This window comes from Bubalus bubalis, chromosome 20, assembly GCF_019923935.1.
Source record: "Bubalus bubalis isolate 160015118507 breed Murrah chromosome 20, NDDB_SH_1, whole genome shotgun sequence".
NCBI classification, from domain to species: Eukaryota; Metazoa; Chordata; class Mammalia; order Artiodactyla; family Bovidae; genus Bubalus; species Bubalus bubalis.
This window is the reverse complement of record NC_059176.1, coordinates 24,615,194-24,631,128: the sequence shown is the minus strand read 5'-3', so window position 1 is coordinate 24,631,128 and position 15,935 is coordinate 24,615,194. Positions and strand designations below refer to the sequence as shown.

The 15,935-nt window shown below is 34.1% G+C and overlaps 1 protein-coding gene across 9 annotated transcripts in view; it reads right to left on the bottom strand.

The window, feature by feature from the left end:
- Positions 1 to 15,935, bottom strand: part of RALGAPA1 (Ral GTPase activating protein catalytic subunit alpha 1) — a 207,800-nt gene that overhangs the window by 59,057 nt on the left and 132,808 nt on the right. For all 9 annotated transcript variants that reach the window (XM_025270980.3, XM_025270981.3, XM_025270983.3 and 6 more), the window contains 4 exons: positions 14,303 to 14,437; positions 13,730 to 13,913; positions 6,815 to 7,679; positions 4,067 to 4,138 (listed from right to left, as the gene is read on the bottom strand). In XM_025270980.3, coding sequence (XP_025126765.1) covers positions 4,067 to 4,138; positions 6,815 to 7,679; positions 13,730 to 13,913; positions 14,303 to 14,437 — 1,256 coding nt within the window. The remainder of the gene's footprint in view (positions 1 to 4,066; positions 4,139 to 6,814; positions 7,680 to 13,729; positions 13,914 to 14,302; positions 14,438 to 15,935) is intronic.

Sequence of the window (15,935 nt, the reverse complement as noted above, 5' to 3'; positions counted from 1 at the left end):
AACTAAAATATTCTAACAGATGAACCATGCCCTAATTAAATATGAAATTCTAGTAAATTTAACCCAGCAAGAAGTCACAGGACCTAGGAAGGTTTATCCCAAGAATTCAAGAATTATTTAATATAAACAATCTAATTAATATGTATCAAATAGATAAGAAAGCAAAGGCTGAATGCAAAATAAATAAAAATATATGAAAACTTAAATTGATGCTGAAAAGGATTCCGACAACATTTAACATCTGTTCATTATGAAATTTCATAGGAAACAAGCTACTTTTTCAGCATGATAAAAATAATCTATTTCAAACTAATAACCAATATTTTACTTAAGGATTAAATAGAAGAGTCATTTCTATTAAAAGTAGAAAAGACAGGGATGACCAGTCTTCCTATAGCTATTTAAAACTGTAGTGAAAGTTTTAGTCAGTGCAGTAAGACATGATGATATAAGCAAAAGAAAGCATAACCTTTTTTTTGTCATTACTTTTTGAAAGATGATTTGCATAAAATGATTACACACCTAAACAAATCCTAAGAGTGAGACAACTATAAATGTTTAAAATCAATAAGAGTCATCCCAGGGTGCACTGGGATGACCAAGAGGGATGGAATGGGGAGGGCAGTGGGAGGGGGGTTCAGGATGGGGAACACATGTACACCCCTGGCAGATTCATGTCAATGTATGGCAAAACCACTACAATACTGCAAAGTAATTAGCCTCCAATTAAAATAAATAAATTTATATTAAAATAAATAAATAAATAAATTCCTGCTTTGGTAATGGCAAAAAATAAAATAAAATCAGTAAGAGAATTCATTAAGGTATTTGGATAGAAAAAGAGTGAGGGGAAAGATTCTACTCAGAATATGCAACACAAAAGTAAAATATACCCCTAAAAGTAATGTCCAGGTCTCAGAACAAATAAAAAAAACATTCTATGATTATGAATGGGAAAGTGAAAGTGAAGTTGCTCAGTCGTGTCCGACTCTTTGCGACCCCATGGACTGTAGCCTACCAGGCTTCTCAGTCCATGGGATTTTCCAGGAATGAGTACTGGAGTGGGTTGTCATTTCCTTCTCCAGGGGATCTTCCTGACCCAGGGATCGAACCCAGGTCTCCCGCATTGTAGGCAGACGCTTTACCCTCTGAGCCAGAATGGGAAGAATAATGATAATAAGGGTATTTCCTCTTTCCACAGGAAAGTTTTATTGCAAATCCAATCAAAATATCAATGGGATTTTTTCCCCCTGGAAAATAACATCATAATTCTAACAAAACTCTGGAAGAAAAAACAGGTAAGAACATCTACAAAAAGAAGAATGTGTTTGGATGAAATGAGGAAGACGACTGATCCTATCAAATACTAAATTATAAAGCTGTAATAAACAGTAACATCTCTAGAAAATTGACAAATTAATAGCAATAAACAGATAGCTTTGAAACAGCTTAATATTTGATAAAGATGATATCAAGTCAATGGGAAACATATGGTCTTTAACAAATTCTATAACAAATTATAGAAATAGACTATTTTCCAACATTCAATGTAGTTCCATTTCTCATTCCATAAATCAAAATACATTCCAGATGGGATAAAAAATTAATATAAATACTTAGAAACCTAGAAGGAAATGTAACTATTAAGACAGATTTTAAGACAGAACTCTCTAAGCACAAATACAGAAATTATAAAAAGAAGACTGAGAGATAATAATTACTACATAAAAATGAAAAACCTGTATGTTAAGCAACCTAAAGATGTTGAAAACTGAACTAGAAGAACTCCAACAATAAACACAAAAATTAATCCTTAAGACATATACACATGTAAAAGAGCTCTTAAAATTAATAAAAATTAGTTCCTAAAGAGGAATTTGGAAACATCCAAAATTTTTTACAAATATATGAAAAATATTAAGTTTACTAGTATTTAAAAACTATAGGTTAATAAAATACCATGATCTGCCCCTCAAATTATAAAAATTAAGAAAATGTGATTAATATCTTGTGCTGAATAGGCTGCAGTTACACAATGTTGGTGGGATTAGAAATCAGTACTTACTGGAAAGCAATTTTATAATATATATGGCCTGAAATAAGTTCTTATGCTTGACCTAAGAATTCTATTTCTAGGAATCTACCATAGGGGAAGAAATAAAAACTCATGTCAAAAATTCATATAACTTGGTGCCATAAAAATATTTTTTTTGAAGAATATCAAAACGGTTGAAAAAAATGCTTACAATATAGTTTTTTTAAAGACATAACTTACTACATATTACTATGATACCAATTTTGTAAAACAAAAATGATATATATGTCTATCAAAAAGAAAGACTAAAATACATAAAGAAATGTTAACAATAGTCTTATGAATAACAATAGTGTTATTTTTCTATTTTCTGTAATAGCCAAAGAAATCATACATTATTTTAAAAAATTATTCTGAGGAACGCTAAAAACAAGGAAAAACAAGAATGACTGGAAATGAATAAAAACTATATATTTTTTTATAAATCTGGTAGTATAAACATGAAAGGGATGTACTATAGCTTGAAAGGATAAAAACTGAGGAAAGTTTTGTTTTAAACACATAACAAACAAACTTAGAGCAAGAGAAGTAAAAATACAAGATAAAGAAGGAATAACTTTCTGAAGATCCTAGAGCAGACTAAGAAGGTAGGAAGCAGAAGCATAGAAAGAAAAAAAAAAATGCTTTTCTGACAAAGAAAACGAGCAAGAGAAGATGGCTCACTACAGAGAAATTTAAAAAAAAGATGTAAGGTATGTGTGTTTGATGTGGGAATGGTCTGAATCATCTTCTTTGCATTCCTACAGAATAGTGATGGCAGGGTGAATGCCTTGTTACACACTAGTTTCTCAATGGTCAGAATATAGAGATGACTTGATTATACTGACAGCTTGAGGAACAAAGAAATGGTTTATAATAATTACTTTAAGTGAGCAAGGGATAAAAAATTTGCCAAATAACAGAGATAGCATTGTCCAAGTAAAGATGCATGAATCTACAGTAACTTCCTGTATCATGTTGGTCTGATAATTTTCTCTAGTAATGTACTGCTGCCTAGGAGTAGAGAAAGGAGATGTTAAGAATGATTCTGATTAAAGAATTGGTTATAGAAATATATATCTATATCTATAAACTTAACAGTTTTGAAGTTGTAAGAAAAGGCATTTTAAAAATGGTTAACAATATGTGAATTTGCTTGACAGGCAGGCAAGTGGAATCAGTGGTGGGTGGGTAAACTGGGAGAACATGAAAAGCAAAAACTGTAGACACAAAAGTATAAAACACCACTCAAGTAAGATGTTCAGACAGTTAAGAAATGTGAATGAATGTTAAGGATGTTGTGGATTTCAAATTTCAGAAATATAAGCATTCTTAATAATGGTAACATCCAAAGTGTTGCTTTACTAATGTTTTTCTAGTTATACTGCCAAAAAGCACCTATTCATAAATTTTTATGAATCTAAAAAGGAAAGTAGTACATATATGTAAGTTGACCATATGGGAATTTCAGTTAAGTAATATTTTGTAGTACCAGGAATCTAGAGATTATTAAAATAATGATATAACAAGGTTTTCACACCAAAAGCCATATAAAAATGGCTATATATTCTAGGTCTTAAAAAGAAATCAGGTTTATAGCAATATAACAAACTATTTCCATCTTCTTCGTTTCATTAATATTTTTGTAGCTACTAGCTTATACACATACACCAGTCATTTCACTTTGGCCTCTTATAATCAAAAGGGAATATCTAAGTATGGGGAAACTAAAGGACATTTTATAGGTTCAATCAGATTTATTCAACTCAAAAGATGATTCTGAAGTATATAAAAAGATATAAATAATCCAAAGATACCAAACATTTAAATGTAGCTGTACATTTTTTAAAATGCTTATTATTTCTAAGATATGTATAAGTGAAAAAAGTTTGTGTTCAGAAATTTATAATTCAACAATACATTATTATTCACATTATGAATAGAAACAGCTGAGGTGCTAGATATAGACTTGAAAATTTCTCAACGACTTACCACTGTCTTGAGTCCAAGTTCCTAAGTTCTCTAAGTAGTTTTTCATTTTTCTTCAGTAGATGAAAACTCCTCCTAAATAGAGAGATTTATAAACATTTTCATCATCTTTGCAGTGAATGACATGACAGTCCTGGAAATACTTTCCACTCTACTCATACAATTCTTACACTTTTCTTGCCTTTTCATACTTCTAACACAAAGGAGAAAAGACCCTAAAAAAAATGTAAAGAATATATGTCATTATTTCTACTGAGTCCCTCATACATTTCTGCTTGTGGATCATTATCTCTTGACCATGTAAATGCCTCCTTGCAGATGCTGTGAGTTTCCCAAACTCATATTCAGAAAAATGGATAAAAGCACTTTGTGGGTTCCTTCTCAAGAGTTTCATAAAAATGTGTGAGAAAGTTGTCCTTCATGAGAAATATTTCACAAAATCTAACTCTTTACCAGATAGGGATATGTAATCCAGATGGAATTTCTTTCTTGTTTTACATTATATGTATTTTTTTACACTACAAACCAGTGTGTAAATTTTACCAAATACATAAAACAGGTGCTGAATATGTATAAATTACATTCATGAAAGTAAAATAGAGCTTCCCTTCTTTTTCTCAAGAAACAATACATGGGCCACTGCACAGCAAAAGAGAGTAGCTGCTGCTGCTAAGTTGCTTCAGTCGCATCCGACTCTGTGCGACCCCACAGACGGCAGCCCACCAGGCTCCCCCGTCCCTGGGATTCTCCAGGCAAGAACACTGGAGTGGGTTGCCATTTCCTTCTCCAATGCAGGAAAGTGAAAAGTGAAAGTGAAGTCACTCAGTCGTATCTGACTCTTAGCGACCCCATGGACTTCAGCCTACCAGGCTCCTCTGTCCATGGGATTTTTCAGGCAAGAGTACTGGAGTGGGGTGCCATTGCCTTCTCCGAAAAGAGAGTAGAAGAAATTTAAATTAGTAGCAATTACCTGTACTGGACATACCAAATTGTGTTCCTGATATAATCTTGCTTTCCCATAAGGCATTTATGGGAAATGGAAATGGAAATTTAATACATGGAAGTATTTAAACCAAGTAAGATTATAAACACTAGGTAAGCAAGTAGAATTCCAATTCAATGCTTCACATACGTTTGAATTACTTTAAGATTTATTCATCCAGTTATATCTGAGCTGCCCTACTATAAATTGAACAAAAACAATATATTATACATATAAAAACATTTCACTTCCCTACAGCTTTTAGTATCACAGAAATTTAAAAAATAAATGTATGCTAATAATGCTTATACTTGTACAGTTTGCAGTTACAGCTTATACTTGTATAGTGTACAGTTTTACTATTTTATATACATTGTCTAATTTAATTCTCACCATCATGTGAGGTAGGAGTTATTTCCTCAATCTGCAGACTGTGGATGGAGGCTCAAAGTTTACATTTCTCTAACCTGGATCTTCTGATTTAAGTCTCATGCCTTTTCATTTAACTCCTACTTAACTTCCTACAAAACTCTGTGTGTACTGCAAGTTTTTAATGAGGTTTTGCAATATGCATGAAAGAAAAGAAAATTAAATAACATTAAAAAAGATGAAATCTAAATTCATTTTGTGATTTGATGCTAAATCCTGAGTTAATTTCTCTGATACAAACAAGAAAGTATCGTATCACTGTTTGCCTAAAAAATAAAAAAATATAGGCTTATATGACACAGTAAGAAATATACACTGGGGCTGTGTCCCCAATTCCTCAAACAGAGCTCCTAAAACTCTTGTAATTTCCTGAGTATAGGAGGTGACAGTAGGGTCTTACACTGACTTCCTAAAACCTCTGGAGTTTCCTTTTAATTTTGTTCTAATAAGGTAACTCTTGGTGGTGGTCTCGTTAACTTCAGGATGGTGCCTCATCACCAGAAAGGGTAAGCCACCAGAAAGAGCAAGCTTGAAACTTTCAGCCCTGCCTCTGGGGAAAGAGAAGAACTAGAGAATTGAGTTAATAATCAATCATGCCTACACGGTAAGACCTCCATAAAAATCCCTTGACAACGGGATTCAGAGAGCTTCCTGGCTGAAGACATTCAATGTGCTGGGAGGGTGGCATACTCCAACTCCACAGGGACAGAATTTCCACACTTGGAATCCTTTCAGACTTTACTCCACATACCTCTTCATCTGGCTGCTCATCTTTATCCTTTAATTGTCCTTTATAACAAACTGATAAACCTAAGTAAATGTTTTAAGAGTCATTATAATTAATTATCAAATCCAAGAAGGGGGTTGTGGGAACCCCTGATTTCCCTCGACTTTCAACTGGTGTCTGAAGTAGAGGGCAATCTCATCAGTCTAAACTCTTGTCTGTGGTAACTCCAGGTATTGTTGAAACTGCCTGGTGTGAGAAACTCACACATTTGGTGTCAGAAGTGTTGTGAGAAAAAAGTTTTTCCTATTAGCTTACATTAAGGTTGGAAAAAAGATTTTTCTCAATTATTTGAGCTATGTGTTCTAAGTCAGATAGGTATACGAGTCATTATGAGAATGTTAGAGTTAATTCATTACATTCAATTATCTTCTTATTCCTCTGAAACCTGATTATGACTCTGTGGACTAAAAAAAAAAAGATCTGCCTACTGGTCAAAGAACTAACCGGTAGGTAAAATTTAGTGAGGGAAAGAATGGAGACTAAAATGCTGATCATAAAATGAATAAGACTAATATTTCTTTTAAAAAAGGAAAAACCTGTCCTTTAGCCTTACCTTTTGTCCCAGGAATTCATTCCCAATATACTAAGAAGCAATCTGCAATAATAAAATGCTGACTGAGGTTTCTGAGGTGTTGGTTCATCTTGTTCTGCAGCTTTCATGTTTAAGTCATTAAAGTGTTTCTCAACAAATTCTTTTTCCTCTGTATGCTGCTTAAGGATAGCATTAATAACATCATTCTCCTGTTTTTCAGAAATGCACACAGGCTGTGGAGCAGGAATATTAAGTGAGACTCCAGTCCTCTGTAAGCATTCAGGACTGGTTACACCTAAATACTGCAAAAGCTCATCAAGAACATCTTCTTCATCTCTTATTGTGTCCCAAGTTGGTACAGTTTCTCTAAAACTTCTTTTAAACTGGAGGGAAATCCCATCTTTAACTGTTATATCTTCTAAGCATTCATTAGATGCAGAAGGTTCTTCTGGCTTCTCTTGGTGAGACAAGGAAAGTACGAGAGATGTAGGTTCTGACAGACCACTTACAAGAGGTGGTCCATACAGGATGGCAGAATCCCATGAATATTTTCCAGAAAGATCACGTACTATAATTCTGACATTTGAATTGGCTGATGCAAGACCAGCAGATAAACCTCCTCCAGGTATACTCTCTTCAGCTCTGATCTGGATACAGGACACTAAGGTTGTATTGTTTAACACAAAAAACTGAATATTTGGACTCTCGAAGAGTTCCGGGGAAAGTTCAGTGCTTTCACTGTAATGATTGTCGTGATTCTCACACACCTGACTTGTTAACATAGCAGGACCACCACTCATTGGATAGTGGCCCAAGTGATTCACCAGATGTGTAATAACAGTGCGGGCAGCTATGGAGATTAATCCTTGCTGCATTTGAGTTTTCACTAGGAATAAACAAAAATATAAGTGAGTGAGAATACTGCTGCTTCCTAGAGAGTCATATAACAATGAAACAGACAGCAAATAGGGATTCCATCACATTATCAAAATCACATTCAAATATCAGAGCAAATATTTTCAATGTAGCATATGAACTACAAGAATGATGGCAAAGAAGAAGAAAACTACTCAGATAAAGTTTTGTTTATTTTTGTAAGAAAGCCCTTTTTGAAAATTTTGCTTAGGGATTCGTATTAATAATTTAAATTGAGGCCCTTAAATGTACATCATACCTTCAAAGAAGGTTCAAAAGTGTTTTAAATCATGTGAAATAGTTTTGCTCCCAGATTAAAAAGTCAACGAAATCCAACTGATAAGTTTCTTATCTTATCAGGAGATACAGAGACATAGTTTGTAACATGCCTTAAATGTCATTTAACTATGGCTTATATGGATGATGTAAAAGTGTCAGAGAAAAGATATCTTTCAACTAAACTTCAGGAGTCAGGATCAATTTAAACAGTGAGTCAGTGTAGCCGGCATATGCCAAGGAAACTTTAAAGGAAAAATATTTATGGCTTGCCTATTTTTCTAAGGCAGTAAACAGGTAAGGAGTACATCTATATGAGTAACTTAAAAAAAAAAAACTTAGGAAATGGTAAAAACAGAAAACTGAAAGAATACAGCAGTAAGAGGCCTGAAGAGGCAAGGTGCCTAATGTCAGGACCTGAAGGAAGAGGAAAAAGGAGGAGAGGGTGGAAGGAAGACAGAGAACACAGAAAGAGAGTAAAGGGAGAAAGAAAAAGAGTAAACTCAACTTTTGAAAGTTCATAAGGGAACTAAGTTGTACATTGTTGGTATGATTACTTAAAAAGAGGCAAGAGAGACAAATAGTGTCATATATTCCAGGCTATAGCCTGGAAGATCCAGAACTGACACCCCTCGCTACAGCCAAAGCGTAAGCAACAAGTCAGCAGCTATGCCATTAATACCAATAACATCTTCTTCATTATTCCAAATATAAAAAAGAACAATTTTCTTTGGACTTTGTTGATTTGGAAATGTTACTGTCAAAATTTTAATCTTCTTCCATAATCAATCAAGTTTTATTACATATATGTATATATAAACATTCTTCAATTTACTTAAAAAGTTCCAATTTCATTGAGCTGTTCTTTGATTCTAGTTAGGGCTGGCTCTGAAAATGAGCTATTTTAACACTAGATAACAAACTAAATGACTAATCTTAATTCAGTCCTACATTTTCAAGACTTATGGTAAAGTAAAAAGATATGCCGCTAAATGATGAGAAACAGGTAATCTGAATCTAGTGTCTGCTTTTGCTTCTCTAATTATGACTTAGAATATAAAGAGTGTTCACACTGTAAGGGGCTTTACAGATAAACTAGCCAATACTTCTCATTTTGAACAAGAAGACAAATGGGTTCACAAGTTCAGGGATTTGCCACAGAAGGTATCTGGGGCAGTGTTATTTTCATCCTTATCACAACTCAAATCTCCGTATTTTTCTCTTTCGTTAAACTGCCCTTTTCTTCTGGCAAATTACTTTGACGTTACAGAAACAACGTATTCAAAAGTTTTTTTCTGTGTACAGAATCAAAAAAGAGTACTTAGCATAAATTAATAAATGGCCAAAATCAACTGGAAAAGCTCATTTAAACTAAGCCATGAAAAAACAAATAAATAAACTAAGCCATGTTTTAAATAGTAACAGAAAATTATGATTAAGTTTATGCAGGAAAAGTTTTTTTCCCCTTTCTTCCTTTTGAGTGACAAACAGGTGACTCATTTAGGCAGTGAATCTTCTTTGCAGAACATTTCTAAAGAAGCAGAAGAGTGTAATTTAATAGAAATGGACTACAGAAAAGAGAAGAATTTCTGACTTTGGCTTCTTCTGTGATCATGGACAAGTCACATAAAACTTCTTAAACTCCATTTTTCTCTAAGGATAACATGGGGGTTTTTGGTAAAGATGAATTGAAAACTCATATATAAAGCCTGATATAACTGAAACAATACAAATCAATTTTGAGAGCACTGTAAGTCACAACGGTTTTATGAGTTCCTTTTGCAAACTTGCCTATAACTAAACTGTAAGAATAAGCCAGCTCCTTCCTTAAAACTGAAATAGCCTAAGTCTAGGTCCTGTCTGTTCCATACATGCTCCCCTCAAGGAAAGAGACAGTGAGAAGGCAGTTTAGTGAGCTTGCTCACAAATGTCATAATTACTAACACCAAGAACATTTAACAAATGAACTTAGATTTCAGAAGTTGGTAAAAGCATTTTCTTTCCTAAACTGCTTCTCTAATTTCAGGATATCTATAAATATACAAAGATTAAAAAAAAAAAAAACAAACCTCTCAACTTATTAATTTGGCAGTTAGGATTACTTAGATTTATTTTGAATCATTAGCTATTGAACATACATATCTTCTACATATCTACCTAGATATAAAAAACATGAAATTCTCTAATTTAGAAATTAAAAATGAAATTCTAAAATAACTAGCCTTGTGAGAAAATGCAAAATGAAGATATCAGCGCTTCTAATGCTTTGGGTAACTATCATTCATTTAAATAAGTCTATTCAAGGTTGTCTTTTCAGATCGTCAGATTAAACAAACCCTACAAGCATTTGCGGCAAACCCATAATTACAGATTATTATGGCACACAAAAGCAGCAAGACATAAAAAGCTGCTGCAATTCACTGCACTATAACAGAACATGCAGAGGAAGTTAATTTTGGCAAATGCTTTAAATATTAGCTTTGCATAATATGTACAGGTGAAACTATAATTAAGACAGAATGAATCCTTTGGAGCCTTCTTTCACTCTGACCCTGCAAATGATGACTTTCTGCTAATAAGACTACTGCCATTTGACAAAAAGCCAACTTCACTATCTTGCTTTATTCTTTAGTAAATTTAATAATTACTGCTACTCCTGCCAATAGTTTTCAAATCAGACTTATTCAGTCCAATACTGAGCTTATTAGGGACACTGTTTGTTTAGAAATCTTTGGCCAAAAAAGTACTTGAAGATGATGATGCATGCCTTAGACAAGGGCACAATGATTAGCCATTTTTGCCACATTAAAAAAAAACAAAACCCTCAGCATGTAGTCACTACAGACCACAGAATCACCTGCTGTTAGCTCACAGCTGTTCCTAAAAGGTTCTGCATTTATCTGGTCCTTAATACCTTTAAGAAAGTCCAAAGGGAACAACTTTAATACATTCAGAGAATAGTACCCCATGGAGTATTTGGTATCAATATAAAGCTCATCTGTTTAAAATCTTTACACCTTTCTTTTACAGTGACTGTTAACGGCACAGTAAATTTTACATGAAATACATTAAAACTTCCCCTTTAGTAAGTAAGCATTAAGTAAACTATTTATTTCACAGATTAAGAAATATACTATATTTCCCTGAACCAAGTTTTATCATTTTACACCTTTAAAAATGCAAAAATGAAAGAATATTTTCATTTAACTTTGTTTTTAAGTAAAATAAACACTGTATTATACTATGCCAAATCTAAAGAAATAAGTCACCTATATCAATTATTGTCTGAATTATTTCTATTACATTCCTAGTTCACTTGTACATATGTGTTCTAGACAAACTATTAGGTATTTGTGGTTGACTCAAAACCCAAGCCCTGTATTTCCTTGATACGTAACTTTATACCTTCACTTGCATTTTACATCATCAATCCATTACCATGGCCACATTCTGGATGTTTTAATCATTTATAACTATTCTACCTTTAAAAATCAAACTTTTCCTTAATAGTTTATACTCTAACCACAACCTCCTAGTCTAGTGACTTTCCAATTCTGTTCTGTAGAGCCCTTGGAGAGGGCTCTTAGACATGAATGGGAGAGAAGTCAGCCGAATCTTCACTGTAGCTCTACTTTAAGAAGTTTTACAAAGTAGACTTCCTTGTGAAATGTATCTGAAGAGTGTCTGCTGCTTAAAAACTCATTTAATAAACCACTGTCCTAACATACTGATAAGCTCAGCGGTTCTCAACCTTGGCTGGATATTAATCACCTGCAACGTTTTAAAAGTCTGAGGAATCCCAGATCAATATATCAAAACCTTTATGGATGGGACCAGAATATCAGTATTGTAATATGTAGCCAAGGCTGAGAATCATTGCTCAAACTTCTTATCACCAACCACATCTACTTTCTGATTCATAGGATCACCTCTACTTTCTTCCAGCTTATTAGCTATTTCCTAACATCAGTTCAATCCTCACCAACCCTAGATTCTATAATTAAACCATATACCAATATTCTGAAAGCCATCGTTCCCTTGTCTATCTGCCAGATCCAATTTACTGAATGTTGAGAGATGTAACCAAAACGTGTGGTTTCCCCTTTCTATTGGGTCCTCAATACTTCTGTCAGTCCTCTGAATTTATTTCAATTTTCTTCATCTTTCTGATTTCAGAAGAAGAGCTAATACTAATACCTAAACTTTCTAGCTCTCAGGAACTTCACTCTGTTAATGAACCCCTTACAACTTTCTTTCTCAGCTTATAATTCAGTTTAGCTCTTTTTGTCTTTAAAACTCCTTTAATCCTGAATAATCTTATCTGTTTTATCATTTTTCTTGACTTTTTAAAGAGCACTTTTGACAAATGGCTCTACTTCCTTAAGCCCTGCTTGCTCTTTAACCCACAGCCATTCACTTCTGTCTCCTACTTCTCTGCTGAAACTGAAGTAGATGTATTTGTCAGTCTTTTTGTACTTAATATCTCTATCATTTAATACCTTTGACAGTCTTTCAAAAATCTTTTTCTTCTCTTTCTGAGAAACTACTCTTTCCTGGTTTTCCTTCCTTTCCAACCTTTTCTTCTCAGAACACACACATCCGCGTAAATACTTATTCCTAACAAAGACCTCTCTGCTAAGGTGTAGATCTGCATGTACACTAAGTCACATGAACATCCAACAGGTGCTCCAAGTTAAATCATTTCTAATACTGCTCTCATTTCCCTTCCTAATTCTCTAAACTTTCTCATATTCTTGGTTTAGTTTGGGGAAGATATAATCAATTTAACCCTTTAGCAACTCTTGTTTCTCCTACTGCAACAGCATCATGATTGGTCTCTGATCCTGCATTAACCTCCCTAAAAATCAATCTAACATATTAGAGATCAAGCAAATCCCTTTTTCTGCAAAGGACAGAGAGTAAATTATCTTTGGTTTTATGGGCCATGCTCTCTCTGTCCAAACTACTCAACACTGCTATTACTACACAAAAGCAGCCATAATGATACATAAATGAACAGCATGGATGTGTCTCAATAAAACTGTATTTAGGTGGCAGGTGTGGGCCAGTCTGCTGACTCCTAAAATACTACTCTCAAAGAGCTCTTAATACTAATTTTACCATGTATATCACCTCCTTAAAACTCTTCAATAATTGCAGGATTCCTCTGGGCTACCCCTGCATCTTTTTTTTATTTTTAATTGAAGGATAATTGCTTTACAATATCGTGTTGGTTTCTGCCATACATCGACATGAATCAGCCGTAGGTATACATATGTCCCCTCCCTGATGAACTACCCTCCCACCTCCCACCCCTCTAGGTTGTCACAGAACACTGGGTTTGAGTTCCCTCCATCATACTATACCCCTGCGTCTTGGATGTACTTTTATTTTTATATGTAGTCACATCATAAGGTTACTTGTCTACATATTTCCTTATCTCAGATAGTAAACTCACTGAATATAAAAACTGTATGGTTAAAGAACTTAATCAGAAATAAAAACTATATGGTTAAAGAACTTAATCAGTATCAGAATACCTATAAATATAAAGAGAGTGTCATCACATATCATCTTAGTACTTGTGTATCTAAAGTTATTTCTTAAACTAAAAATGAACTTTAGTTATAATATACATGGCAAGGTAAACAATTATAAAGTAAGGCATACTACCTTCCAGTATTTCTACATAGGCCTCTGGCAGAACCTAAACAACAATACTGTCCTGAAGAGAATTCATTTTACCTTCTGTTACTGGCTGGAGTTTAGAAGATCGTTCCGAATCAGGAGAGTGCAAAGGTTCAGGCTCTTTTAGGCTTTCCAAATGCATAAAAGGATCATAATCTACAGATGCCAAATCAGAAAGGCTTATTGGAAAATACCTCGGATTGCTAAAACACTGAGCTCCATAAACACACCCATGTAATACCTGCAAATACAGGGGGAAAAAACATACCAAATTTTCCTTTTCAGTGAAAATAAAGGTAAAAGGAGAAAACAACTGCTAATTCAAGAACCTGACAACATTTTTAAATATTTAAACACAGCTTTTCAATCAAGGTAAAATTTTTCTTAAAAAGAATGAGCAATATTTAACTAATGATTCTCATATTCAACAAAGATTTCACTTTTCAAAAATTTGCAGTGAAACAGTCTTGTAAGAAGTACTTTTTAATTATCCATAGGTACTGTAAGATAAATCTATGTTCTTAGAAAATTTCTAGATCTAAAACAATGAAAAATGCAATACTAAGAAATATTAATTCTTTAGGTTTCAAAAATCCTTGGTTATCAAATAAATAATAAAGCAAAGTTTACCTTATAAATACAGTTAAGGACAGATTTTTCTATTTTATCATTTTCTGCTCCTGTAGCATGGACTGGTTGGAGCAGTGTCTTAAGAGGTAAGGCCATGATCCAATCCAGAAGACACAGAAGTAAGGATACCACCAACTGAAACAACAAAACCCCACATCCTCAGTATAACCAGAAAACAGAACATTCAAACTTCAAATTATCTGTAAGTATAAAATATATACAGCAAATGAACTTTCTTCCATTCTCCCACTGTAAGCTTTTGTGAAGAGCCAGAGTAAAAGAGAAAGAGGAACTAGGTACAAGCCAGGTGATTTGGCATCTGTTCCTTGGGTGGCAGGCTTAAACGGTGGAGTGCTAGATGTATGGTCTAAACCCTCCTCTCCTCTGACAGGGTGTGAGTTGGGAGTTTTCTGATTGTATGGAGTTATGCTAGGAGTGGGGTTTATGACAAGAGTGCTACAGCCTTTCCTACCTATTTTTTGATGTAGATATTTTCTCAGTCACTTGATGTGTAGAGGTCACTTGATTAGTTTCTGGATTTCTCTCAGAGAGAACTGCTCCATGTGTAGCTATATCTTCCACAGGTCCAAGAGAGGAGGAAAACTCAGGAGCCCTCTAGGTCACTATCTTAGGACTCCCTCTCTGCCTATTCTTTAACTGTTACTCTTCAAGGTGTTACACTTTGCTAACCTATCTTACTCTTTAGCTTCTCCTTAAGTGATCACATATATTCCCAGTTTAATACAACTCATGTATTGACAATGCCAATAATTTTGTTTCCAGCCTCAAATTTACTACGTTAGTTATACAGATGGTGGTCTCTACTTGGGCATCACTCCTTAAGTGAACACACTAAAAACTGAAATTCATCTTTCTTCAAATATCCTGCCTTTTTCTTTATTCCTGATGCTAGTGATGGATGCCACTTTGTCAATATTTACCTTTATTCCTTTAGCTTTATTTCAGAACATTATAAATTCTCATGGAGATTACTGTAATTAACAATTACTGTATTATTCCTTTTGACTTTCACTCGTATTTAAGTGATCTCTCACAAATCTGGCATTTTGTTGCATATTAAAACTGGATGCTTGGGGCTGGTGCACTGGGACGACCCAGAGGGATGGTATGGGGAGGGAGGAGGGAGGAGGGTTCAGGATGGGGAACACATGTATACCTGTGGCAGATTCATGTTGATATATGGTAAAACCAATACAATATTGTAAAGTTAAAAAATTAAAAAACAAACAAACAAACAAAAAAAACCTTTCCAAAAAGTCACTTTCAAAAAAACAACTCTCTCAAAAGTCCAAGGTTCTTAATGTAGAATTCTGACCCTATTCTATGTCTAATGCCTAATTTCCCAACCTTGAATCATGCATTTCATGTCCTATAATATGGAAATAATTGCCTTCCCATAACATTATATCTTCCCATAACATTAAAAGATGCTTGCTCCTTGGAAGAAAAGTTATAACAAACCTAGACATTTGGAGAAGGCAATAGCAACTCACTCCAGTACTTTTGCCTGGAAAATCCCATGGACGGAGGAGCCTGGTAGGCTGCACTCCATGGGGTCGCTAGGAGTTGGACACGACTGAGCGACTTCTCTTTCACTTTTCACTTTCATGCA